Source organism: Eremothecium cymbalariae, chromosome 8 (assembly GCF_000235365.1).
Source record: "Eremothecium cymbalariae DBVPG#7215 chromosome 8, complete sequence".
Taxonomy (NCBI): domain Eukaryota; kingdom Fungi; phylum Ascomycota; class Saccharomycetes; order Saccharomycetales; family Saccharomycetaceae; genus Eremothecium; species Eremothecium cymbalariae.
In genome coordinates this window covers 634,709-661,679 of record NC_016456.1, presented here as the reverse complement: position 1 = coordinate 661,679, position 26,971 = coordinate 634,709, and the positions used below count along the sequence as shown (strand labels likewise).

General features: G+C 40.3%; 14 protein-coding genes across 14 annotated transcripts; 9 read left to right on the top strand and 5 right to left on the bottom strand.

The window, feature by feature from the left end:
• Positions 1 to 488: 488 nt before the first annotated feature.
• RPL5 (60S ribosomal protein uL18) lies at positions 489 to 1,382 on the top strand (the record flags this gene model as incomplete). The annotated part of the gene is made up of 1 exon (XM_003648371.1): positions 489 to 1,382. One exon carries the CDS (start codon positions 489 to 491, stop codon positions 1,380 to 1,382), a length of 894 nt encoding a protein of 297 aa, XP_003648419.1.
• Positions 1,383 to 1,926: 544 nt separating this feature from the next.
• STE13 (Ste13p) lies at positions 1,927 to 4,497 on the top strand (the record flags this gene model as incomplete). Its single annotated transcript, XM_003648370.1, has 1 exon — positions 1,927 to 4,497. One exon carries the CDS (start codon positions 1,927 to 1,929, stop codon positions 4,495 to 4,497), a length of 2,571 nt encoding a protein of 856 aa, XP_003648418.1.
• A 108-nt stretch (positions 4,498 to 4,605) lies between these two features.
• On the bottom strand, positions 4,606 to 7,026 carry RFC1 (replication factor C subunit 1; the record flags this gene model as incomplete). Its single annotated transcript, XM_003648369.1, has 1 exon — positions 4,606 to 7,026. One exon carries the CDS (start codon positions 7,024 to 7,026, stop codon positions 4,606 to 4,608), a length of 2,421 nt encoding a protein of 806 aa, XP_003648417.1.
• Positions 7,027 to 7,693: 667 nt separating this feature from the next.
• On the top strand, positions 7,694 to 9,028 carry RUD3 (Rud3p; the record flags this gene model as incomplete). The annotated part of the gene is made up of 1 exon (XM_003648368.1): positions 7,694 to 9,028. The coding sequence occupies one exon, from the start codon at positions 7,694 to 7,696 to the stop codon at positions 9,026 to 9,028; it is 1,335 nt and encodes a 444-aa protein (XP_003648416.1).
• Positions 9,029 to 9,283: 255 nt separating this feature from the next.
• Positions 9,284 to 9,829, top strand: AIM41 (Aim41p; the record flags this gene model as incomplete). The annotated part of the gene is made up of 1 exon (XM_003648367.1): positions 9,284 to 9,829. One exon carries the CDS (start codon positions 9,284 to 9,286, stop codon positions 9,827 to 9,829), a length of 546 nt encoding a protein of 181 aa, XP_003648415.1.
• Positions 9,830 to 10,116: 287 nt separating this feature from the next.
• On the top strand, positions 10,117 to 10,951 carry Ecym_8319 (uncharacterized protein; the record flags this gene model as incomplete). The annotated part of the gene is made up of 2 exons (XM_003648366.1): positions 10,117 to 10,125; positions 10,217 to 10,951. 2 exons carry the CDS (start codon positions 10,117 to 10,119, stop codon positions 10,949 to 10,951), a joined length of 744 nt encoding a protein of 247 aa, XP_003648414.1.
• Positions 10,952 to 11,198: 247 nt separating this feature from the next.
• SAS5 (Sas5p) lies at positions 11,199 to 11,938 on the top strand (the record flags this gene model as incomplete). The annotated part of the gene is made up of 2 exons (XM_003648365.1): positions 11,199 to 11,207; positions 11,288 to 11,938. 2 exons carry the CDS (start codon positions 11,199 to 11,201, stop codon positions 11,936 to 11,938), a joined length of 660 nt encoding a protein of 219 aa, XP_003648413.1.
• A 214-nt stretch (positions 11,939 to 12,152) lies between these two features.
• STE4 (G protein subunit beta) lies at positions 12,153 to 13,424 on the bottom strand (the record flags this gene model as incomplete). Its single annotated transcript, XM_003648364.1, has 1 exon — positions 12,153 to 13,424. One exon carries the CDS (start codon positions 13,422 to 13,424, stop codon positions 12,153 to 12,155), a length of 1,272 nt encoding a protein of 423 aa, XP_003648412.1.
• A 1,063-nt stretch (positions 13,425 to 14,487) lies between these two features.
• On the bottom strand, positions 14,488 to 16,224 carry TBF1 (Tbf1p; the record flags this gene model as incomplete). The annotated part of the gene is made up of 1 exon (XM_003648363.1): positions 14,488 to 16,224. The coding sequence occupies one exon, from the start codon at positions 16,222 to 16,224 to the stop codon at positions 14,488 to 14,490; it is 1,737 nt and encodes a 578-aa protein (XP_003648411.1).
• A 1,509-nt stretch (positions 16,225 to 17,733) lies between these two features.
• On the bottom strand, positions 17,734 to 18,576 carry HHO1 (histone H1; the record flags this gene model as incomplete). The annotated part of the gene is made up of 2 exons (XM_003648362.1): positions 17,734 to 18,218; positions 18,486 to 18,576. The coding sequence occupies 2 exons, from the start codon at positions 18,574 to 18,576 to the stop codon at positions 17,734 to 17,736; spliced, it is 576 nt and encodes a 191-aa protein (XP_003648410.1).
• Positions 18,577 to 19,531: 955 nt separating this feature from the next.
• On the top strand, positions 19,532 to 22,186 carry MGM1 (dynamin-related GTPase MGM1; the record flags this gene model as incomplete). The annotated part of the gene is made up of 1 exon (XM_003648361.1): positions 19,532 to 22,186. The coding sequence occupies one exon, from the start codon at positions 19,532 to 19,534 to the stop codon at positions 22,184 to 22,186; it is 2,655 nt and encodes an 884-aa protein (XP_003648409.1).
• Positions 22,187 to 22,488: 302 nt separating this feature from the next.
• RPB10 (DNA-directed RNA polymerase core subunit RPB10) lies at positions 22,489 to 22,701 on the bottom strand (the record flags this gene model as incomplete). The annotated part of the gene is made up of 1 exon (XM_003648360.1): positions 22,489 to 22,701. The coding sequence occupies one exon, from the start codon at positions 22,699 to 22,701 to the stop codon at positions 22,489 to 22,491; it is 213 nt and encodes a 70-aa protein (XP_003648408.1).
• Positions 22,702 to 23,016: 315 nt separating this feature from the next.
• NAN1 (Nan1p) lies at positions 23,017 to 25,590 on the top strand (the record flags this gene model as incomplete). The annotated part of the gene is made up of 1 exon (XM_003648359.1): positions 23,017 to 25,590. One exon carries the CDS (start codon positions 23,017 to 23,019, stop codon positions 25,588 to 25,590), a length of 2,574 nt encoding a protein of 857 aa, XP_003648407.1.
• A 768-nt stretch (positions 25,591 to 26,358) lies between these two features.
• Positions 26,359 to 26,802, top strand: Ecym_8311 (uncharacterized protein; the record flags this gene model as incomplete). Its single annotated transcript, XM_003648358.1, has 1 exon — positions 26,359 to 26,802. One exon carries the CDS (start codon positions 26,359 to 26,361, stop codon positions 26,800 to 26,802), a length of 444 nt encoding a protein of 147 aa, XP_003648406.1.
• Between the last annotated feature and the right edge of the window lie 169 nt (positions 26,803 to 26,971).

Sequence of the window (26,971 nt, the reverse complement as noted above, 5' to 3'; positions counted from 1 at the left end):
AGATAAAATACAAGACGGAGGGAAGACAAACACAAGCCTCCTTAATTACTACACAAACCAACCTACGACTGCTTCATTCTGGATCTCGTTCCTGTCACTGACTCATTACCACCGTTAGTTCCTTGTGGAAGGCTTGGTGATAAAATGCCCAGTTTAGGACGACAGAGACCGTCAAGGGACGTCGTTCTAAGCCATCTTTTCGTGTGACTGCTTTTTGTGACGGCCCAGATGTATGGGTGCAGATGTCGACGATCTCTCCTAACAACCCGTACACCAGGGATTCTAGTGATCGAAAAGCGCCGGTGTGGTGGGTGGGTGGTTTCGTGACCCACGCAAACGCCGATCTCGAAACTTTTCATGCAGTGAGGTATACTGGTATGCAGTGGTAGTAGTACATTGCATAAAGTTTTTACAGTTGCGTGTTTGTTGGAGGTCGTCTGACTCGGATATATCCACAAGAGATTCGTTAGGTTACGCAGATATTCGCCATGAGTTTCATCAAGTCCATCAAGACGTCAGCTTACCACTCCAGGTTCCAAACCCCATTCAGGAGAAGAAGAGAGGGTAAGACCGACTACTACGCCAGAAAGAGATTGGTTGCTCAACACAAGGCCAAGTACAGTTCTCCAAAGTACAGATTAGTTGTTAGATTCACCAACAAGGATATCATTTGCCAGATTGTCTCATCCACCATCACCGGTGACATTGTTTTGGCGGCTGCTTACTCGCATGAGTTGCCTAGGTACGGTATTAAGCACGGTTTGACCAACTGGTCCGCAGCTTACGCTACTGGTCTATTGGTTGCCAGAAGAACATTGAAGAAGTTGGGTTTGGACGAGACCTACCAAGGTGTTGAGGAGCCAGAAGGTGAGTACGAGTTGACCGAGGCTGTTGAGGACGGCCCCAGACCATTCAAGGTGTACTTGGACATTGGTCTGCAGAGAACCACCACTGGTGCCAGAGTCTTTGGTGCTTTGAAGGGTGCTTCCGACGGTGGTTTGTACGTTCCTCACTCTGAAAACAGATTCCCAGGTTGGGACTTTGAAACCGAGGAGTTGGACGCCGACTTGTTGAGAACCTACATCTTTGGTGGTCACGTGTCTGCTTACATGGAAGAGTTAGCTGACGATGATGAGGAGAGATACAAGCAATTGTTCAAGGGTTACCTCGAGGATGACATCGATGCCGATGCCGTCGAGGACATATACGCCGAGGCTCATGCTGCTATCAGAGAAGACCCAACCTTCAAGCCTACTGAGAAGAAGTTCACCAAGGAACAGTACGCTGCTGAGTCCAAGAAGTACAGACAAACCAAGTTGTCCAAGGACGAAAAGAAGGCCCGTATTGTTGCCAAGATCGCTGCCTTGACTGCCCAGGAATAAAGCAATTTTTATATAGAATAAGTAATCTTACCATAGAAATTGTTTATAAACTTAATTTTAGATAGGCTTTATTGGTCCCCCTATGTTGGAACGTTTTATTTGTGTAATGGATCTCCTGCTGCCCTGCTGGAGTGTGGCTAGTTTCCTTGCTGGCTGCCGGGCTGGCCAACAAATGCAGCCCTGTGGAGGCAGCCTTCAATATGAACAACTTGAAAGACAAGTTCCTGTCGAGAGAGAGAGCTTGGGAAACGAGTATTCTCAAATAAGTATTAGTTTTCCCGAAATGGGCATCAATAGCGTATGTTTTATAACACAAAGGATTTCTTCGAAAAATATGAGGCTCAATTCCCTTGGGTAGCTATTTATAAACCATGTTCTGCGTTTTTACCCAAGATCCATATTAAAGTCTCCCATAGCATTTCTCGCAACCTGACGTCTGGTACGTTTGAGGAAAAGGCACTGTGGTAGCAAAGTTCTATGCAAGGTCATTTAGGAGAGGACTACTCTACATAGCTATCTAAAGACCGAGTGAAGGGTGCCTGTTATGGGATCTTGGATGGTAAAATTACAAGAAGAAGAGGATTTTGAGTTGCATTCGGTAGAGGTAGTAAATGGATCGCTTGATAATGGTGATCCTGAGGCGCAGCTGCTGTCATCATCTTCTATCAGATCTGATAAATTTGATAAGTTTAAATCGTTATTATTTTCTGAAAGCATTTCTGTCAGTATATGGCGTTGGGTTCTAATGATAATAGGTGGCGCACTGATATGGTTTGGGTTGCTAGCTTGGTTTGAAGTGCATCGATCTAGTTTGGTTGCTGCTAGTCCTCGGGATCGATCGTTCTCTATAGAAAATGTATTCAATAGAGAATTCACATACCAGGACGAAACATTCCGGTTCCTGGTCCCCCCTGCTGTTCTGAATTTGGAGTATGATTCTGACGAAGGGAGGTATCTGGGGGTGAGTTCTGAGTCTGGGGATATGGAGTTTGTGATTAAAAAGTTGTCCAACACCACTTACTCAAAGACTCTGGCAAGTATGCATTTTGACTACAAACAACACTCATATGAAATTACAACGATAGAGGTTAGTTATGAATCCGATCGGATAATATTCGGCACAGATCTTGTTGATGAGTTTAGATACTCATCTAGAGGCCACTATTGGATCAAGGAGGTTGACTCTGGTAAGGTTTATCCAATTTCACCTGATCCAGGAAACACTGATCTGGTAAAAGTTTCTTACTGCGATTTCTCTCCAAATTACAATTACGCATATTTTGTACATGAGAATGATTTATATGTGCAAAACTTATACCAACCAGACTCTGTGAGACGCATTACTTCCGATGGAGCACACGATATTTACAACGGGAAACCCGATTGGGTTTACGAGGAAGAAGTTCTCGCTTCGCATAAGGCAGTGTGGTGGTCGCCTAGTGAATCGGTGCTTGTATTTGCCAAATTCAATGACTCTACTGTGGCCAATTATACAATGTTGAAATTCATTAGTGATGAACATTATCCTAATATTGAACAAATTCATTACCCTAACCCTGGGCAATCAAATCCGTTAGTATCTATGATATTATACAATCTAGCTGATAATTCCTCTTTTGAAATCAATGTTGAAGAGGATGGTCCGTTTATTCTATATGATGCTTTGTGGTTGACAGATGATTTATTTATGTTTAAAGTTACAGATAGGGAATCGCGGATCATGCGTGTAAAGATATATGACTTGCATACAGGGAGTTGCAAGACTGTTCGAACAATCGACTCTAACTCTTATGGTGGCTGGATAGAAAAGGTGAAAAAGATATTTTTAATACCACCAAATAAAAATCAAGGAAGAGAAAGTTTAGGTTACGTTGATACGGTCGTTGATCCGGAAGGTTTCCCCCACATATTCTTTTTCGATTCCCCATACTCTGAACAAGGTGTTCAATTAACAAGAGGTGATTGGGAAGTAACCTCTGGACCAATTGCATTTGATTATGATAATGCAACTGTTTATTTCATGGCAAATAAGATGCATTCAATGTCACAACAGCTATATGCTGTCTCCTTAAATCTTCCAAATGATGACAATATCCATTCTGTGCAAAACGGCGTTCAAGCATTTGATTATTTTGAGTTTATCTTTAGTGGTAGTACCAGGTTTAGTATCATGCAATATTTGGGCCCTAACATTCCGGTGACAAAAGTTGGACCCATCAAGGCATTGCTCGAAGGGGACGATCTGAATACTGATGTCTCCCAAATTACGCATAATCAGGAACTATCTGATGCATTAGGTAAATATGATCTGCCGAAATCATCATACAAACTGTTTACTACTTCAGACAACGTTTCAATCAGTTATATTGAAACTAGGCCAGCTCGTATGGATCCTAATAGGAAATATCCATTGCTAGTGACTGTATATGGGGGTCCTGGCTCACGAACATTTACGACCGAGTTTAGAGTGCTTTTGGAACAAAGTATTGTTTCAGGTTTAGATGCCATCGTATTACAAATAGAACCTCGAGGCACTGGTGGTAAAGGTTGGGAATTCAAGAGCTGGCTAAAAGATAAAATTGGATTCTGGGAACCGCGTGATATTACAGAGATCACTAAGACTTATATTTCGGAAAACTATGGACATATTGACCCTGAACGGGTTGCTATTTGGGGTTGGTCATATGGGGGATTTACAACTTTGAAGACTTTGGAACATGATGGAGGAGAGACTTTCAAGTACGGAATTGCTGTGGCGCCCGTCACCAACTGGAGTTCATACGATTCTATATACACTGAAAGATACCTGAGGTCCCCATCCACCAACCTGGACGGCTACTCAAAACATGCAGCTGTTGTGGATTTAGAACCATTTTTAAGAGTGAAACGGTTCATGCTCGCCCATGGTACAGCTGATGACAACGTTCATGTTGTAAACACGTATAAGTTTCTAGATCGTTTGAATTTGGGTAACATAAGAAATTATGACATCCATGTATTCCCTGATTCTAACCATTCCATTATGTTTCATAATGCAGCAAACACCATCTATAAGACAATTTATTACTGGCTGGACAATGCCTTTAATGGAAAATTTGATCATCTCTCCAATTAGAGATTGATTATTTTATTGTTATGTATAATAATGTTAATATTCTTGTATAATTATTGTGCTGTTGCACCGCTTGGTGAACATTACTATGTTTTACGAATTAACCATGCATCACAAGTTGACGAACGTTGTACAAGCGAGTAGTTCTGGGACATAATAAGAATAAAAATATATTTGGAATATCTTCTCATCTAGTGGTCTTTTTTTTTTGGCAGGATTCTTTACAGCAGAAGTTGCTGCTCTCTTTTTGGATGTAACCCTTGGTTTCTTCAGCTTAATTAATTTGTCCTTCTTCAAATCTGTAGCATCATCTTTAGCGTCATCTTCCTCAGCAGCTGGCACGTCATCATCAGCATCAACCAACTCCTCAAAATCAGGCTTAGCTTCTTTGCTCTTCATATTAACAGCATTTGAAATGCCAGTTCTGTTAATTGCAACAGGGTGTGTCACCTTATTATACATGGTAGTGAATGCACGTTTATCACTGGAGGATATTTTCTTTAAAGCGGCTTCTGTGTTTTCATGGCCAATCATAAAATCCATTATTCCATCCCAATCTTCTTTAGAGAGATAATAAGCATCCATAGTAGAAATGATTTCGGGCAAGGAAGCAGCTCCATCATTCAGTAATGGATCCAATAGCCTCCGTTTTAAAGTTGGCATGTAATGTAATCTAAAGGCAGACTTCGATGCAGAAGTACTCAGCCTTGCATGATAGTGCAACTCCTGAAGTAATCTATAATATTTCCCCATCTTAGAATTTTGACCTAACCACGAACTAAAATTGATCCTTCCAGCCATTTGACCAGCAACTTTGGATGCTGGTCTAACGGATGACACTATTGAATGTAATGGAAGCAAGCTCCACAGTTGTTCAGCACTACGAATTTTCTTTTCAACCAAGTCTCCTTGAGAGATCGAGTCAGCTGCATCAGCAATTAACTCCAGGTGCGACTTCCCTGAATGTAAATTAGATGGTCGAGTATTCAGATAATTTTCTTGTACCATTAATGGCGTAAAGTCAAAATCATCGAAATATAACTCCATCTTTTTATACAGCGGGAATTGTTCAGGACCAGATCCAGAATATATTCTACCTTCAAATAACTTTTGAGTGATATCGTAAGGCTTTAACGCTATATTCTTTTCCCACGCCGCAGATATTTGCTTAGAATTGTCATGGTTGATAGATCTAGTAGTCTTTGAGACTGTTGATAACAAGTTTATGATCTGCCTGATGTCCCCACGGGTTGCCGCAACCAATTGATCTATGACAGTTGGATCCAGTTTAAATCCTTCGCGAACAGCTATAGTCATCAACCTAGCTTTCATTGATTGCGCATCTGGCCTCCTAAACTGAATATCACAAACCACCCGATCGAAGGGTCTCATTTTTGGTAATGAACGTTCATTGCAAATTAAAATTAAAGGTGAGGAGGTCTTTCGACAGAACTGTGCCATTTGTCCAACTCCACCTCTATCACCACCACTCATACCATCAACTTCGTCCATAATAATAACAAATTTATTCCTATTGTCTTTAACATTAGCATCCTGATTTTTAAAAAACCCTACAACAGAAGTATTATCTAAAGCATTCTTCACACCAGAATTCAAAAGAGTTTTTGAACGCACATCTGATGCGTTTTGTTCGAGTATGTCGTATCCCAATTCCTGGGCGACCAGATGTGCGGCCGTGGTCTTTCCAATACCAGGAGGACCATACAACATGGCTGCTCTGTAGATACCCGTCCCATCCTTACCAGGAGTTTTAAAACCATTCTGTTGATTGATTGCCCAATTAGTTAGCCAATTCTTTAGTTTATTAACTGCACCTTTGTTACCACATATCTGTTGTAAACTTGTAGGAGCATACTTGACGGTCCAAAGCTTATCTTGTTCCCTAACCAAGTTTAAGGCTGACGAAGGAGTACCAGCTTGCTTCAAACGTGTCTTATGCTCCCTTTCTATTTCTTTTTTCGAAAGCTCTTCGACCTCACGTTGAACCTCTTCTTCTTGTTTCTTCAACTGCTGGCGGGCCTTCTCAGCAGCAAAGCCATCGCCACCCTCAGCAGGCGTTCCAGTAATCAAAAGTTTAAATCCGTTTTCATCAATGGCTTTCACACCAAGTTGTTTGATCTTCTCCAACTTCTTTGGGCCTGCCTCATCACCAAGGATAACAACAGACGTTTTACTAGATATGGACTTGGTCACACGTGCACCATACTTCTTAGCAAGGGCTTCAGCCGTAGGGCGATCAATAGTTGGCAACACGCCCGTAAAAACAATTGTCAATCCTAGTAAACAATTTGAAGCTCCTTGTGCAAATTCTTCCGCTATATCATCTTGAACAGTCCCTTCATCAACCCTAGCTCCAAATCCAAACGACAAATTCTCCTTCACATGCACATTGTCCAAATCAACCGAAGGAATCTTCGCCAGAATATCCTGAGCTGTGACCTGTGAACCACTAGCCTCAGTGTCCACAGTCTTAGCCTTAGATCTCGAGCTTGGTCGTCCCTTCGACGGCATAGCTTTAACAGGCGAAGAAAAGCGCTCAGTTCTTTTCTTACCGACCTTCCTTGGCGATGATGGCGGTGATGATGGTATATGCTCTATCTTCTTATTTGCAGCAGCACCCTTATATTTTGAATTCTTCTCATCCACTTCAGCACCCTCACCCAATTCTCCTTTTGTAACCTCCTTACCATCCACTTGCGAACTTAATAGGTTCTCCAGATCATCATCATCCAAATCTAAATCGATTGGCTCCTCAATCCGTGTTTTTTTTTAGTAATTGCTCTGGATGATGATGGCGATGACGATGATGTCTTGGACGTACCACCTTGGCTGGGCAGTTTCTTCGATTTACCTCCATTATTGGACTTGAAGAACTCCCTAACATCAACCATAACTGAATTTCGTAGCCTAAAAACAATCCCGGTGGGTCCTCACTACCCTTTAGCAACTAATATTGGTTTCAATTCCAGACAAGTTTAGCAAAGTTCGCGTGTTGGTTATCCGATTACTGTTCAGGTTCTCCCAAATTTTTCTCCAGATATTACTTGTTGTTCATTTTCATTACTTTGACATACGATAGAGAAGCATATATGAACCAATACAGCCCATCTACTTTGGTATAACAAGGTGTTTTAGGTCCCAGTGGTTGGATTATTAGCATCTGTGTGTTTATATTGCAATGGGTAAGAATAAAAAGAAGGGAAATAGGGTGAATAAGGCATCTCACGATAATGGCGAGGTTAGTAAAGAGAAAATCAACTCTGATGATATACCAAAGGTGGTAGAGCAAACAGTGGTTGAGGATGAGATTAATGTTACAGTTGATAGTGTGGTGAGCGATAAGGAGGATGAAGAAGTAGCGAGATTACGGGAGGAGCTCGCACGACTAAAGTTGCAGTTGCAAGCTAGTGCACAAGATGGTAATGAGGATGAACGGCTAGCACGTGTTAAAGAGGAGAGGGATCATTTTGAGACGCAGTATAATACTTTATTAAGTAGGCTATCGTCTATGAAGTCGCTTTTCAGTAAGATGAAAGAATCGCAGTTGGAGCTGGAAACTACACAGGAACAGTTGGCAGAGTATGAGAGCCAGAATTTGAAATTGAAAAATAAGATAGATTCGTTGATGCGAGAAAACGAAGAATATAAGTCTACTGTGGTTACTTTGAATCGAGAGGTTGCAAGTTTGAATACGGAATGTGAGAATTTGAGCTCTGAATGTTTACTGTACAAGGAGCAGGTGGAGAGGGCTCGGGATGAGATAGAGATGTCTTCGTCATTGCACTCTAAAGATTTGTATGAAAAGATACAGGAGATCAAGGTATTGCAATCGAAAATGCAAGAGTTAAATATCATAATAGAAACTAATAAACAAGATACGTCCTCGATGGAGGAACAGCTTCAAGATTATGAACAGCAGGTAGAACAATTGCAAGAAGATATCAGCAAGCAGCAAAATGTCGTTGCACAACTGGAAGAACAGCTGGAAAAGGCTACGATCGCCCAAGAACAAGAGAAAAGCCGAACTGGGGCTGAAATAAAAATCTTAAAGCACACTATAGAGGAACTTAATGGAAAGTCTTCCGCCGATGCGAAGACAATTGCTGAAATGAATGCTCATATAGAGTCTATCAAAGAAGATGTGGAAATAAAGAAGAAATTAGAAAAAGAATGTAAAGAACGTGTTTTACAAATAGGGAAACTGCGCCACGAAGCTATTATTCTAAATGAACACTTAACTAAAGCATTAGCCATGATCAAAAGTTCCAACGACTCTGAATCAGTCGACAAAGAATTGATTTCCAACCTATTCATTTCTTTCGTTTCCATTCCTCGAGGAGATCCTAAAAAGTTTGAGGTTTTGGAACTCATCTCCAATTTCCTCAATTGGGATGATGATAAGAAGACACAAGCTGGATTGATTTATAATACAGCAGATCTGCCAAATGGAACAAGAAACGACAGCTTTGTGTCTCTGTGGGCTGAATTTTTAGAAAGGGGGAGTGAAAAATAGGTAGATCAACATAAAAAAGATAGATATTTATACATGTATCCGCATATATATATATATATCTAACTAAAATTCTGTAACGCCAGAACTTCTGGAATTATAGAACTGTGCGACTCACTGCACATGCTTTCTGTGAATGCAGTACGTATAATATGTAGTTTATATATATAGCTACAACTTTTTTCCGTTCGGAAACTACCAGTCCTTTCTTTACACACACCATCAATCAGCACTAAAAGCCCTCTCCTAAACCAAGTAATGTTTCCAAGAACTATAAGAAGTCTTATCCCGGTTTCAAAAGGCAGAACTATTAGTTCCAAGGCATATACCGATGCCATTGTCCTACTGAAAGCAGACTTGAAACAAGCCATGATCAACAAAGATAACTTAAAAAAAAATACCATTAGGTCTCTTTTGTCTACGATTAAAAACAAGGAAATCGATAACAAAGATAAGCATTTTGATGAATTTATGCTCTACGATATATTCTCCAAGATGGTCTCTCAAAGGCAAGAATCCATCACCAACTTCATTAAAAATAAAAGAGATGACTTGGTGGAAAAGGAAACCCAAGAAATTGAACAAATTTCTCAATATCTAAACTCCCTACCAGTAGCCTCCCCTAAAGAAATAGAAGCAAAAGTTATCCAGTTCCTAGCTGAACTAAAACAATCGCAACCTGACCTAAAATTACCACAAGTTTTCAATAAAATTGATTGGAATACCATTCCCAAACAATGGAAAGCATCTCCTGCTTCAATCCGCAGCTCAATCGCTAATAATTTTAAAAAATCAATAAAATAACAACCCCTTACATACACACAACCCATTAGATCATATAATGACACCTCATTTTATAGTCCTGTAAGTCCTATTATTCCCTGCTCATCTCCTCGCCAATTGTGCATTTTTGTCAAATCACTTGAAACGTCCTTATAAAGTCGAATATTCTTTGAGGACCATCTGAAATCTTTAAACGCTAAGTTGTGAATGGCAGTAAGAAGGTATTAAAGAAACTCACAAGCTTTATTCTAAAGCCAATAAAATAGTAACTGACGGGTGATTCAGTATTCGGATAATTAGGGTAAATTATGGTGGCGGTACGTATTAAATTTTAGAATTTTTTGTTTTCATGGTTAGTTGCTCTTGGATTGGAAAATAGTTTTACTAACATAGTATTATTCGCCACAGACGGTTAAGCGAACTGTTAGAATAAAAACCCAGCAATCTATCCTACCCGATGTTCCACCTCCAGTTGATAACTTTCCTATGCGGAAATGGAGTATCCAATTGGTTTTATTAGACGAACAGGGAAATGAGCTTTCTGCTAATTTATTTGATAAAGTTGTTTACCATTTACATCCGACTTTTGCTAATCCGAATAGGACGTTTACGGAGCCACCTTTTAAGATTGAAGAACAAGGATGGGGTGGGTTTGAGTTACTGATTAGTTGTCATTTATTGGATAAAGGTGGGGAGCGGAAGATAACGCATGATTTACATTTTATGAAAGATTCTTATGAGGTTGACCATGTTATTCAGGTCCCAATTAATAAGCCTTTGCTAAGGGCTGAGGTTGAAAAGAGCGGTCGTGTGGATGATCCCGTAGCGCCTGCTGGTTCTACAGGAGGTGAAAATAAGCGTAAAGCTACAGCTGCAAATGGGGAGACTAAATCGAAGAAGGTAAAGACAGCTACGGCATCTACGGTGAAGGGGTCCGTCGACTTGGAAAGACTAGCATTTGGTTTGACTAAACTAAATGAAGACGATTTAGTCGGCGTCGTCCAGATGGTTACTGATAATCTCACGCCAGAAATGAACATTACAAACAATGTTGAAGAGGGAGAGTTTGTTATTGATCTGTACAGTTTACCAGAAGGCTTGCTTAAAAGTCTGTGGGATTACGTTAAAAAAAACATTGAATAACTATCAGTGAGGTTTTGAACGTGTATAGTAGGCAGATAATTATGCTTAATCGATTCTTTAAAGCTTTCTGTAATAATGAATATACGCTGTAAAAGGTTTCAACAGCTTACAACGTTTATCACGCTTGTATGCTGTCAAAGTTGTCTTCCCATCTTCTCGGGCGAAAGAAGCGCTTGTTTGAACTAGAACTAGTCTATCCTACAAGAGATGAACATAGACAAAAGGTTAATTACGTCCACATATTTTGATGGAGATAGTATGTTAGAACTAAATTATTAGAGATATATATAATTATGGGAATAGTCCACTAACATTGTTGTTATATTTGTTGTGAAGCCTACTGTTGAAAGAGTGGTGCGTGTGAAGACACAACAGGTGATTATCCCAGAAATTCCATTGATTGATGGGTTGCCAATAAGACGATGGGCGGTTGAAATTTGGGTATTAAATGAAAGTGGGGAGGAGATTGAAGCAGACCTATTTGAATCCTGTACGTATATTTTACACCCTTCATTTGAACAGCCTAAAAGGAAAGTTAGGCTCGTTCCATTTCGATTGGATGAGCAAGGATGGGGGCAGTTTGAAATGAAGATTGTTGCGCGGTTTATAAAAGATGGAGGTAAGGTGGTATTTAAGCATGATTTAGTATTTGACCAGGCTGCATATGCGTCTGATTTCAAGATCCGTGTTCCTTACCATATTGAAGAATTGCGGGAAGTGCTTTTACAGAGCGGACCGGTTCTGCAGTTTAACTACGAGGATCAAGAATCTCATCCTATTAGGATTAAAATTCCTCAAATTGTGAATTCATTAGCCGTAGCTAATGAAGAGACTATTAATAAAGTGCTAAGAGCAATTGTGTCTTATCCGGGGGTAAAAGAAGCCTTATTGAAACGTCGTAGCAGATCCGAAGAATTCGTCTTACATTTAGGCCAATTGCCAAATACCGTTTTAGAAACTATATATAATATCACACAGAGACAGTAATATACAACAGCGACGCATAATGATACCTAGAGAGTAAATAATACTGACTTACGAAAAATATAATTAATAACGTTTGTATGTTGATTATTGTTAGAAGGGAAATAGCAAATAAAGAGACTTCAGAAAAAAATAGACATACATCATATGCTCTATGGATGAAGCATTGACATAAGGTATGCATCTATATATATATGGGGGGGTGTAAATGATAAGATTACATATATTTAGGTGTCCAGATTTTCATAGTAGTATCCCATGAGCCGGTACACACAGCAAGGCCATCAGGACTTGTGAGGACACCAGAAATTCTATCCGAGTGACCATCTAGTTTGCCAATTACCTCCCCTTTGACTAGATCCCAAATGACACAACCAGCATCTGTGTATGACGCATACATCAAACGACCAGATCGACTGAAGTCTAAAGCGACGATTCCCTGGTCATCCATGAATTCTGATTCTACGGTACGCGCTGATGGTGAATAAGGACTGTTCCCATGGACGTTATATTCAATGCTGGAAGGGAAATACGTAGGCTTTCTTGTGGTAGCATTTTGAAGACTCTTAGATAAAGAGTATTGTGCAATTTGACAGTCGCTTCTTAAATCATACAATCTAGCACAGCCATCGTCTGACCCCACAGCTATAGTATCACCATTTTTGAAAAACTTGACCTTACTGATGTCACTGTCACTAACGAAAAAGCTTTGAACGCTGGTTGGAGTTCTTTTGTCCCAAATGTAAAGATACCCATCAGAACCACCACTAGCGAAAATGTTACCAGCATTTTCCAAATGCGAAGGAGGTATAGATATACTTAAAACATCACCAAGGTGGTCTGAAAACTCGTGTGTTCTTCTACTCTTCGTGACATCCCATAGTGCGCATGTCATATCGCCGCTTGCTGTAATAACCGTCTTGTCATCCAAAAACTCTACATCAGAAATATAGCAGGTATGCCCTTTGAAAATAGAAACAATATTCTGCTGAACTCTCTCATGTTGAGAAATTCGATAAATAGTACAATTGTTATCCAACCCAGCACTTGCTGATAAATTCCCATTCGGACACAATGCACAAGTTAAAACCCATTGCGAGTTCAAAGGTATAGCATTTCTTTTAAGCCCCGTGGCTGCGTCCCATAACAACATATATCCATCCTGACTAGCACTAAGTACCCTCTTAGAATCTGAACTCCACCTAAAATCTGTAATCTTATTATTATGGCCTTTCAAACTCGTTATCGGTTTCAAATTAACTGAACCAACTGAGCCAACATTTTTTGATAGTGTTACCAAGTCTCCATCCTGTACTTTAGACTTAACCTTATTAACCTGGTTATATAGCTGCTTGCACTCCTCCCGAGCTAACATTATTTGCTCCTCAATATTACCCTGAACGTCTGCTGCACCGTCGCAAACAACTAGCTCTTGGGCCTTAGGGTAGTGACGGATGGGTGCATAAGCATATTCACTGTACCCATTCATACCGTTATTAAAAATAATAAAAAAGGAAAACCTATTTGATAGCTCTGTTCACTCCCTCCAATTCTCTTGGAAGTTAAAAGGATATATATAATATTAAAAGAACCTGTTCCACCTTGTCCACCTTTTTGAACCAATATATCTACCTATAATATATTCCAAACTTCAAGGTACTTCAAAAGAGAGAGACAAATGTTCGTAAATATAACTCACCGTAGTATGCCTTCAATTGACCTTTTTGGTATACAGCGAATACTAATAAGGACTAATACAAACCAAAAAGAGAGACAACCAAAAATAAAAACAAAAAAAACAAAACAAAAACACTTATATATTGCCTTCTTCTTTTATTATTATTGTTAATAAACCCTGTGGTATATGTGGTGCTATTCCTGTTGCCCAGTAATTATTACCTGGACGAAGTCCCTCTTATCAATAAGTCAAACTCCTTTGCTCGTAACTCTCATTTCCGTTTTCCTTTCGGGATGACTCTCGAAATAATTAAAATTGAACAATGAAACCTCGAGACGGTCTGTTAGGAAAGAACATCTTCTATAAAAATGGTATTCCTATATGTACCTAAAAATATATATGTATATGTATATACCCATGTAGACATATACATAAGAGTATAGATATGTTAAGGGAAATCAAGAAGCTACGATTTCTCCTCTTTTAAAGTAGCACCCACTATTTTAAATTTCCATGAGTGGCTTACCGATTACGTAATAAGCTGCTGCTTGTTAAAATTTACATCACGTTGCGGAGAAGTGTCAGCAAGAGCTGTGGGCGCAAGAACGAGAACTGTGGATCGATCATGAAAACACATAACGGACACCCAACAAGAAAAGTGCAGCAAAGACGAAGCAAGATAATCAGAAATAAGAAAGGAGATAATAAAAAATGCAAGTTATTTGTTTGTTCGTTGTTCGTTTGTGGGTATATATGTGTATAGTTGATTTTTTTTAAAGTTTAATAATAAACGTAACTATTTTATTGGACGAAGAGCGGCAGGAGAGTGTATAATCGTTAAAATAGTTGCGTTTTTTCTTCTTTCGTTTGAGTGTTATGCAGAGTGGTCGTTTAAATGGTTGGATGGCGTTTCTTTAGCCTTCCGTTTTGCCTTGGATCGCTTTTTAAACCTTTCTTCCCTTTCCAAGTTTCCTGTAACTTTTAGAAGGTAGTATGGTACAGTAATTCCATTCTTTAAATAGTGCATTTTCCAGTTTCTGGCTTTGTCCTTAAGTTGAACTTGAGTTCTATTTTTCAAGGTCTCAGAGATTGAGCCGCCTGCGCCATGAAGTTCTAAGATTTTAGACCAAGAGGGCCCATGGACTTTTAGAGCGGATATCAAGGCTTCCTCTTCCCCTTTAACCCACATACGTTTTTGTTGGGGTTTCTTTCTTGTGTTCGGAGGGGGTTTGGGCGTTGTACTTGTTGTTGTTGCGACTGTCGCTGGGGTTGCTGGAGTTGCTGTTGCTGTTGCTGTGGTTGTTGCAACTGCAGCAGCCACCGCGGCAGCAGCGGTGACAGCACCTTCAAATGCAAATTGCCCGTTTGGCACATGGCTTTGGTCTTGACGGTCTTGGTATTTGGAAGGAGAATTGGAGGATGAGCCTGTGAAGGTTCTAGAGGCAGATTTAACGGGTTTAAGTGTATTTCTGATTGGAGTGGATGGTACAATGTCACAATTGGTTGTAATTCGTAGTTGAGGAGCTCTCGATGTTGCCTGAGCGAGTCTGCTGTTGTGCAATAAGGAATGTAGCTCTGTATCATTGCTATCCTCGTAGCACGACTGTAGCACGCCTCGACCGCGTTTGCCAAAAACCAAGAGACCAATGTTTTTCGAGACGTATGCTAAAAGTTCCTTAAGGAAATCTGACCATTTGTAAAGCTGCATAATTTCGTGCAGGTTTGTATTTGCTTCTAAGGTTTCACGTCTGCGCTGGCATCTGGTTATGAAATCTCTCTCACTGGGTGTTAGCTGAAAGTCGTTGGCGGACTCCCCACTTTTATTCTTTAAGTATGCAGCCATGTCTTGAGGAAATAGAGCATCGAGAACCTGTTTGCGATCGGAAGTCACACCGGTATCACTTATGGCGGCAATATACGCCTGGGTTTTGAGATTCAGGTACAATACGGTGTGTGTTTTTAAAAGCTTCCCACCGGCGGATGAACTAAGAGCAACGTTGGTGCCGCCGTTAGACCCGCTGTAACTTGAGTAGAGCCCTCCCCCTCCCCCTCCTCCTTTGGACGGTGGCAGCGGTGGAGGCGGTACAGGCTCTTTCGCCAGATCCACACTGGGCACGTAGCTGCTAGGGCAAAACACTTCAATGAAACAATCATTGAGGAACTGAAACCCATAGTCAAACTTACCCAGCAACGTGAGCATGAAGGTTGCCAAATTACACTTGCGAATTGTCGTTAAAATCGACTGCTCAAACCCCCTCAATATCGACGGCGCATCCCACCCGGGAAACCAAATCCCTGGAGCAACGTCGTACACCGTCAGCAGTGGCATATCCCCATAAATCAGCTTGACCTGTTCAAGCAAGTCCAGTAAAGAATGAAATAACCGGCATTCAGCTGTATCACAGCGACTTCCCAGAATCGTATTCGCCAATGTCTGCGGCGACGTCATCGTCAATATCCTCAACAGCTGTGTTGAAACATTGTTCAACAATGGCAATGATTTAATTCTCAACTGTGTGGAGTTCGGAAGCTCTGCCAGAACCGCCTCGAACCTGTGCCTCGCCATATCTTCCTCGTCGGTGTTATGCTGCCACAACGTATGGTGTGTCATCAATGATCTTCGATCCAACAATTATTTCTCTGTACTTTCTTGTCTATATAAAATCGACTCACTAGACAGAAGATTAGTTGACTAAGCTTGCAACACTTTCACCAACACGCTCAAGCACCACCAGCGGAGAGTATCTCCTGCATTAAACAGCTCATCGCAACGCTAACGTCCAAAGCGAGATTGACAATTTTTTACCTGTGATATAGAAAAAGAAACGTCTCCATAAGGACTCGAACTGAGCGTCAGCACGTCTCACTGGCGATGACGAATGTAAAGAGTCAAGTCGTAAGTCTTGAGTGGAACGGAGGGGAAGGTCGACTTCCCAACCGAAGAAAAACACAGAGAGTATATGGACACACATGCCATCTGGATCTCGGTGTGTGACACATCTGTCTGCCAGTAATAAAAAAATGTCCTGGCGTGCATGTGGTGGTAAACGACAGGCTGGAACCACCTTATGACGGAAACGGCAAATACAACGGTAGGCAGATAGACAAAAGAGGTGTAAGCGTGGTTGTGGCAACATCAGCAACGGTATTTGAAGAAAATATAGACGTTATTAAGAATGGAAAGATAATGGAACAGACAGAGACACAGGCACACAAGATAAATATAAAATTAGATACAATTCACCTCACAGATCTGTCACATTGCAACTGTGCTATTCCCCTCCCTCGACCTGTGGTGTGCTATGTTGTTCTGTTTGGCTGAACGCAATTCATTTTCCAAACGTTAAAAAGGCACACGAGGACGAGTGCCGATAGAAATCACTAATAACAATAACAATAATATAATACTAATAGACATATCATATAATAGAATAGAATAATTTAACAGAGTTAGGAAGAGATAAATCGCGTCCTGAATAAACCACGTCTGCATTTTTTGAATAGAATACAATACAGTAACAGTAATAATGTAAGAGAAAATAATAACAAAATATAGTGGTAGTGGTAGAAGTAGTAGTAGTAGCTGGAAACAAATCTAGCACTACTAATTGACACCGGATTCGCCAACAGTATAAGAGAAAATAATAATAATAATAATATAATAAGGATAATAATATATTAGAAAACGGAATATTGCCAGGAAGACGAAAATTCAAAAAAATAAATCTTAGTTTCCCCGGGCAATAAAAATTCCTTTTCTTAAAATCAACAAAAGAGCACATACGATCAACCTTCCTTCCTTCCTTCTGTAATAATTATATTTGTCTTTCTAAAGGAAAAAAAGAAGAAATTCATGGGGGGGGGGGGTTCTGAATTATTTTATTTGCCAAGCAAGCACTCTTCAAAACACTGTCCCTCTCTGCCTCTAATTCTTCCCAGTCCGCATCCTTGTACTTCAATCATACTTTCACCTTTTTGATACTTCACTTTGTTCTCCCTCCCTCTCTATTTTTTTTGGCTTTTTCTCCTTACTTTCATTTATACTTACTTGTTCACCTTTGTTAATCTTCATTTATTTTTTTTTGAGATGGGGGGTTGGTTTGGTTTGGTTTTATGTTTCTTAAGCACTTTTGGCAGCCCTCTTGCTAGCAGGCTTCTTTGAAGTTGCAGCAGACCTCTTGCCAGCAACAGGCTTCTTTGCGGTGGTCTTCTTCAGAGCAGCTGCAGATGCAGCAGACTTCTTCGCTGTGCTCTTCTTAGCCGCTGCAGAGGATGAAGCAGCAGGCTTCTTGGTAACTGCTTTCTTCGTGGCAACCTTCTTACCGCTAACCTTCTTCACCGAAGCAACCTTCTTCTTAGTCACCTTCTTCTCAGCAGGCTTCGAAACAGAATTAGAAGCAACGGCTTTCTTCAACAACTTAATTGAACCTGCAGGTCCCTTAGGCTGCGACAACTCACCCGCTTCCAATCCACGCTTCACGGCAAGATTGAATTGCCCGTCGAAATTCGACCCCACAGCATACTTATCTTTAATGTACTTCTTAAGTGCCTGCCGAGAAGATCCTCCACGTTCGCCTAACCCAAGTACCGCTTCCACAATTAAATCTGTTTAATCCATCGGTTGTTAGTATTCTAAGTTCGCTTTTTTTTAATATGCGCCTCCACCACAACACTTATGACTCCCGAATTTTTAACACTTGGCCTTCTCCCAAGCTCTCTCGAGTCAAACTATGGCTTCCAAACTAATCTCCTTTTGATGAAGTGAAAAGATATGATATGATTTCGATAACATGGAGAGGAAAAAAAAAATCTCCCTCTTTTTCTCTTTAACAAAAACAAAACCACACCCCTCACATCAAAATAAACACATACCTTTGTACTTAGGAAGTGGTGAGCCCGAACTCTTAGCCACCTTCTTAGAAATTCCCCCAGCATTCGATGACATACTACTCTTCGTTGCCATACTCCCTTGTATAACAACTCAAAATCAACAAAACAAAAAATTAACCGAACAGCAATGAAAATACCTATAATAACGATAATCAAAGGATACCTGCTGTACTACCACTATAACAACGAGAAATAATCACAGCTCGCAGAAAAATGAGAAAATGACAATAATAATAACAACAGCACAATGATGATGATGATGATGACGATGACGATGATGACAACAACAGCAACAACAAAGATACTAATAACTTCGCTCCCTTTTCCTCTGCTCTATATTTCCCCCTTCGAAAACAACAAAAAATATTATTAAAATAATAAAATAAAATAATAAAAATAAAAAATAATAAACACAACCGATTTATATCCTTTTTTCACCTTTTTATTCTCTTTAATAAAATAAAAAATCTTTCCGTCTCTTCTCCTCTAGAATAGATATTATATATATACACTAGATAAATCTCCCTTGTACTTCCGTTAACTATCAAACAGATCTAATATCTAAAATATATTCTAACTGAACGATAAACAAAGTGGTTTGTAAAGGAGCAACTTTTTCCTTTCTGCTCTCTGGGTTATATTTGTTGTTTTTCTTGTTTTTTCTGATGGGCGCGTATCGCTCCAAAAACTTTGGCGCTGAGATTGGCACCGAATTTTTTTTGTCTTTTTGGGGGATAGTTCTGACAATTTCGCGTCTGGCGGTGCGAAATCGGCAGCACGGGATGGCGGGGTGGGGGCTGCCGGGACGGGGCGGGAGCGGCTGCAGCCGGCGGCTGGTGTGGGGGTGTGGTGTGATGGTGCACGTTGTTTTGCTTTTGTTGTTGTTACCCGGGCGGCGGTCACGTGCTGGGCACGTGACCGCAGGGGCGGGCGTTTTGCAAACTTAATGGACAAATGCCCGTTGGTCTCCTGGGGATGGTTATAACGCATGGCAGCAAGGTAGTAAGGAAAAAGAACACAACAAGGTGATGCAGTGGTTGTTTGGCAGTGTTGTCCGGAGGGCGTGCAGGTGTGTTACTGCTGGGCAGGCGTGCAGGAGATTGCTGTGGCAGCAGCGTGGGATGTGTGGGAGGGGGGGCAGCTTGGCGGCGGGCGTTCGGCCCGCCGCCGGGCTGGGAGCGGTGCAGAAGGGGGTGCCATGGAGAGGGATCTCTGGGGTGGCTACGGTGGTGCCTAGACGGTCGATTTCGTATATTCCGAAGCTGCTAGGGCGGGCGGTGAAGTTGCCGGCGTATATTGGAGGTGGGGCGGCGGCTGTTGGTAGTTACATTGCGTATAAGGTCGATGAGGCGAGTAGCTTCACGTTGAGGAAACTGGGGGAGTTGCAGGATCTCGGTGAGGGGGTTCGGAGCCGGGTTGGGGAGTGGTTTAGTGGCGGTGATGGCGGCGGCAACGGCGGTGGTGATGGGGATGGGAACGGCACTGCGAGTGATACGGTAGCTGCTGCGACGTTGTTGGCTTCTCTGGCTGAGGACGAGAGTAAAGAGCGTGATGCTAGGGGTGAAGACGAGGATGAGGATGAGGACTTGGGTGAGGAGGACAACACGGGGGACGAGATTCTCAACTTGACGAAACAGATGATTGAGATCAGGTCCATCTTGAACAAGATTGACTCTAGCTCGCCGGGTGTTACGCTGCCCTCCATTGTGGTGATTGGCTCGCAGTCTAGCGGTAAGTCGTCAGTATTGGAATCTATTGTCGGAAGGGACTTTTTGCCAAAGGGGTCCAATATGGTTACAAGAAGGCCGATAGAGTTGACTTTGGTGAACACTCCTGGCAACGAAGACATTACGGCCGACTTCCCCACCCAGCGCCTGTATAATATCAGAGACTTTAAAGAGGTTAAACGGCTTCTAATGGAACTGAACATGGCGGTGCCATCGCATGAGGCTGTATCGGATGAACCAATACAGCTGACAATAAAGTCCTCGCGCGTCCCCGATCTATCTTTGGTCGATTTGCCCGGTTACATCCAGGTGGAAGCTGCAGATCAGCCCACAGAGTTAAAATCTAAGATTCGTGGTGTTTGTGATCGGTATTTAGCGGAGCCAAATATCATTCTCGCTATCTCGGCGGCAGATGTTGACCTTGCGAACAGTGCCGCTCTCCGGGCTAGCAAGATAGCGGACCCGCAAGGATTGAGAACTATTGGTGTCATTACTAAACTGGACCTTGTCGAACCTCCTCAGGCGCGGGAAATCCTTACTAACAAGAAATACCCCCTCAAGATGGGTTATGTCGGTGTCATCACCAAGGGACCAGGGGCCAAAGCTCATAGACTCTTTGATCAGTCTGGCGGATCCGGTGGTTTGTTTAGAAGTGTGAAGGGCTCCGAAAAGGCTAAGTCACTTGAAGCAGAACGTATAGAAACAATACAGTTTGAAAGAGAGTATTTCAAGGATCACAAAAACGATTTTTCTTCTTGCCAAGTGACCACTAAGAAGTTGAGAGAAAAGTTGATAAAGATTTTGGAAGTATCTATGAGTAATGCTTTAGAACCAACTTCTCACATGATCCAACAAGAACTGGACGATACCTCTTATCTTTTCAAGGTCGAGTTTAATGACCGTCAATTAACCCCGAGATCATACTTGCTGAATAATATTGACGTTTTGAAGTTAGCTGTTAAGGACTTTCAAGAAAAATTTCATCGTGCCGACCTCAAGTCGATATTAAAAGCTGATCTGGACCAACGGGTATTGGATTTGTTGGCTTCACGCTACTGGAAGGACGATAATATCCAAGAGCTGTCAAAAAATGTGAATGACGAAACATCTGCTCTCTATTGGCATAGGAAACTGGAGCTTGCGTCCTCCAGCTTGACAAAAATAGGTGTGGGCAGATTGTCCACTACATTAGTCACTAACGCTATTCTTAAAGAATTGGAAAATATCCTAGACGCTACACAGCTGAAGAATCATGACTTGATAAAGGAATTGGTTAATAACACCGCTGTTAACGTACTAAATGCAAAATATTACTCCACAGCAGACCAGGTGGAAAACTGTATCAAGCCTTTTAAGTATGAAATCGACCTGGAAGACCGCGATTGGTCAATAGCAAAGGAACATTCTATTGCTCTTATAAAGGAAGAGCTACGCCAGTGCAATGAAAGATTCCAGATGATTAAAAACGTTGTTGGTACTCGGAAGCTTCAACAGGTCATTCAGTATTTGAAGACTGACCCTTCGCGTAAAGAATCTCTCGGCTTCTCTACTATGTTATTAGAAAGGGGTACTGAGGCCACCTTCTTACAGGATAGATCTTCCATGCTCTTGTTCAGGTTAAACATGTTGAAAAATAAATGCAATTCAACTGCAAACAAAGACAAGTGTCCTGAAGTTTTCCTGAACGCTGTCAGTGATAAACTGTCCTCCACAGCAGTTTTGTTTCTCAATGTGGAGTTACTAAGTGATTTCTTTTACAATTTCCCAATAGAACTGGACAAGAAGCTAACCGATTTAACCGATGAACAAGTCGAAATGTTCGCAAAGGAAGACTCACGTATAGCAAGGCACATTGACTTGCAAAAACGTAAAGAACTCCTGGAATTAGCTTTAGAAAAAATTGATTCCATCCTAGTCTTTAGAAAGAGCTACAAGGGTCTCTCAAAGAAAACCTAAGTCATCTTCCACACTCCATCTCCTCACGAAGACGTACTTCTATACAGATACAAAGTCAATTCCCAACAATATGTATATAACACTTTATTTTTCAACCCCAACGTCTTCTGCATTACAATTCTTTATTTAATAATTCAATAAAATCCTTGTTTAAACTTATCAAAAATATATTATTACTCTATTTTCTCATAATATACACACTCTTCATCACTGTCCTTCCTCATCGCGAAGATACAATTCAGCTCTAATACATAATACACACATACATGCACGACACAATAAACCCCTCTGAGTCAAAAAGGTCAGTCCCTCTTCTCTAGTGGATTGTATCTCAAAAACTTCTCAATCAAGTCCACATGTGTCAAGATCATTCTCCTGCAGCAATATCTCTTCAAGCCTAATCTTGACAAGGCAGTACCTTCATCAAGTTCTTCCTCTTGTAGCATGTTCAAATATGCCTCCCACTTGTCCCCAACAACCTTACCACAAGAGAAACATCTAACTGGCACAATCATATCTTCGGATTGTTCTTAGAGCTTTATTAACAATATTAACAAATATTAATAATCTAGTAGCCTAACCGTTAATGAACATCTTCTATACAAGACCTATCTCAGCGAATTGATTTTTCAAAATTTTGGTTTCGTATAATATGATTCACAATCATGTTATACGTTCTTCCTTTCTTTTTTGGAGAAACAGCATTTGAAAAATTTTAGAGGCGATGAGATGTTGAACGATGGGATATACTGGGAGTAAACATCTCAAATAGCAGCTTCTTGATTCTAAAATTATCAGTTCTAGCTTTTCAGAAGTGGTTGAACACCATGATGCATGAAAATTATAAATTGTCGGTTGTATCCGGTGGAAAACCGCTGCTTCCGAGAATTGGAAACAGGTCTAGTACAATTAAGACGGTGAATACTTTGATGCGGGATCAGGAGAACTATGTTGTATCTTTTAATAACCAGTTGAAAATATATTCTATCGAAACAAGGCAGTGCGTTAAGACGTTGAAGTTTTCTAACAATCACGTTTTAAACAAGATCTTTGGAAAGGATGATGCAGCGATAGTTATCCATATCTCCTTGAATGATGGATCTACTACGAAAGGAGAAGAATCCAAGGCAAGCGATGAGATAAGGTTGGTTTCTGACAGGGGAGATCTTGTTTTGCTGAAATATAGAGGGAAATTGTTAGAAGATCCGACGCATTCTGTGCTAGCTATACCAGATGGAGAGACGATTTTTAAGGTGTTTGAGGATGAGCGTGGAACCATGAGTAAACTGTTCACCATTGTAGAAGACTCATCATCTACTTATACATACAAGTTGCACGCATGTAAAGATGGAGCATTGATACATCTGAAGACCTATGAGAATGTGCTACTTTCTACGTGGTCAAGAAATGACCAATTTTTTGCATTACTTGTAAAAGGAGAAGATTCAAGACGGTATCTCATCGTGGAGTCTTTGGTGGACGAAGAATACAAAAAATATTTTCCATTACCTGTAACACATGCATCTGCTTCAGCTAACGCAAACTATGTTACCAGTATGGCTCTGGATAGTGTCGGTAAGCAGCTTGCTTTGGGGTTTGCTTCTGGTGTCATCACGCTGATCAGCACAGACGATTATTCCTTTAGATTATTGAAATGGCACATAGATGCTGTTCTTTCTATGGCATTTAATATTGATAGTACATATTTACTTTCTGGTGGCTGGGAAAAAGTGGTGAGCTTTTGGCAATTGTCAACTAATCTGCAACAATTTCTACCTAGACTGAATGGTGTCGTTGTCGATTGTAATACGGTGGGCGACAAGTATTTCTCATTAGCACTACAGATGACGGAAAATACTTCGAATACCGATTACCAACTTTTGCTGCTAAACTTTACTGACCTAACTACTAGATTGGCTATTAATGGTCCGTTGGCAGTGTTTCAATCAGCTGTGAAGGATGCTATGCAACCTTTATCTGCAGTAAATACTAAGACATCTACTTCAGCACCCAAGATGCACCTTTCTAAGAAGAAACATGCTAGGAAGTTAATAAAGGGGAAAAGACAAGATTTTACCACGGTCTTGCAAATTCATCCCCAAACTAAGCAACTCTATTTCCCGCATAAATCTGCTGTCCAAATCTATGATTTTTATAAGAATGAGCAGATTTCGTACCAGTATATTGCTTCAGGTATCAATAACGCCATGGGAAAAGTTAGAGGAGAATTAAATTTGCAAGATCCAGAAGTATACCAGTTACATTTTACTAAGGATGGTAAATGGATGATTACTTATGAAGTAGAAAAACCACCAGAGGGGCTCCTCTCTTCTAAAGATTTAACACATATTTTGAAGTTTTGGAACTTGGACGACAAAAATGGGTGGCAATTAAAAACCAAAGTGCTGAATCCTCATGGTACAGCTGTACCAATTGCAGCTATTTTGGTAGCGCCACAATCCACCAACGGGTCTCAAAGCTGTCTAACAGCTTCCAACAATGGTGATCTCAAGTGCTGGTCTTTTGACACCAAGGAAAATAATTGGTGTTTGATCAAAATTTCTCCTCCAAAATTCAACCATTTTAGCAACAACGTTTCGTTAGCTTGGTCGCGTGACGGATCCTTAATCTTCCATGCTTTCGACGACAGGATTTCAATTGTTGTATTTACTACGTTTAAAATATTTGAATCCGAAAGTAAGAGTTCGAGCACTATTTCCTTGGACTCGGCTATTCAATGCATGAAGTTGGTCGATGACACAATGTTAATAATAGCAACAAAGACATCATTGAACTTCTGGAGTTTACTGTCTGGGAGTCTTGTTAACTGCTTTGACATCTATCCTTTTGTTCAAGGAATGTACAAACCAGGTCATATGTCAAGATTGTTGTCTTGTGATGAGGACAATAACAAAATTGCATTTGTGATAAACGAACAACAGAAGGACAAAAGTGGACAATGGACGACAAAGTACAAATCTCGTGTTTTGATGTTCAGCCTTGACTCATCCGAAAGACTCGGATCTTTTGAACATGATGAGTATATCTCTTCCATAGCCTGGAATCACGATACTGACTTTATCTTTATAGACACACAATGCAGGCTTGGAGTAGTCAGCACTACCACGACTTCTGAAATGCTAAGTGAAATTAATGGTGTCGGTGCATTGGAACTCTTTGTCACTGATGAAAACGATTTTGAAAGACAGCTGAAAGATCTGTCAAAACAAAATGAAAATAAAATTATATTGGATGAAACTGTTGACGACATTAATTTGGAAATTATTAACGGCCAAAAGGAAGAAAAGTTGATTAATATGAATAGCTTCACAAGCATGTTTGAAAATATCGATAATATTCAACTAGGCACGTTATTTGATCGCGTTATGAAGGTTATCTCATAGTTTCGTTTAAATATATGAATATATAAACGTATAATATATCTTGTACAAACTAGTCATTCTAGCGTCCTGTACCACATAGAACTCTCAAAATGTGAAACTTAATAAATGCTCGATAAAAGATACGAACTAACTCAATGCATCCAAAACTACCTATATTTTGGTCTACGTCTAGTTAGATAATCGCGATGACATTTCTGCACAAATTCAACAATTTCGTAAAACGTTCCGGACATTTTTTTACCCTGTGTCATGACCGGACACCTATCTGTTTCGTAATTTACGAAAATACAATTAATAAAGTAAAATCATAACCAAATAATCCTGGAGCTTGAAGCAGAGATAGCTTTACTGTTGTTAAATATCTCCTTATTCATACAAAACGAAGTTATCTTATTCTTGAACAAGGTTTCGTAACAAAAACTAATGTAGATAATCACATAATTAAAAATTAATATTAGACAATACGAAAACGGTTTGAGAATACCGTTCCAGTGCATATGGAAACCTTATTAGCTTCATATAAACTATCGCATATTGGACTATGACTGTTCTTCGCATTATGCCTATACTTATTATTTAAGATCGAATTTTTTTTCTGTTAGACATATTCACACACAAGAGAGAACAGAACAGTATTGATCAAACATTTATTTTTATTTAATAAAACCTTGTGAGAAATACATTATAACCCTTTACTTCAATTGCAACCTGGATAATAAAAAGGCCATTCAGTTGTATTAAACAAACAAAATACTGTACAAGAAACCCATGGTTATCGTGACCGGAAACCCAAAGCAAGATAAATCGTCCAATCAGGTTACACTTGGCCCGGTCGGTAAATTAAGGATAACAAGGCATGCTAACTGCAGCAGCCCATTTCGTTATGAACAAGCCTCAAATAACGAAGAAGATACCATATGCAAAGAATTTAACTTCATGCTAATTAACAGAATTTCTCAAACGCCTGATTCAACTAGTAGCAGTCCAGCCTCTACTGCTGAAAGCGACTGGGATTCTACAAAAGCTTGTGCATCCGCAAGCTTCCTAAGCGATGAAGACAGTGATGACGAAGATGTCCACTACCTATTCAATAGTTTTAACAATAATCCCATTAACAGTGGTTCTGAGACAGATGACGATTTAAACCTTTTAACATTTCATCATTTTCAAAACTATGAAAGTTTTTCAGCAGATTATGAATATGATGACTAGTAACGTAAGGAGATCATATATTATCCATTCTAGATACATACATACATATATATATATATATGTATATCCGTTGATATAATTCTAACGTACTAGTTTTGGTTTTTTTAATTAATTAATTAACTGGCCATATAGAAGACACCCATACGTCACCACTCCGAACCGTTCTCTC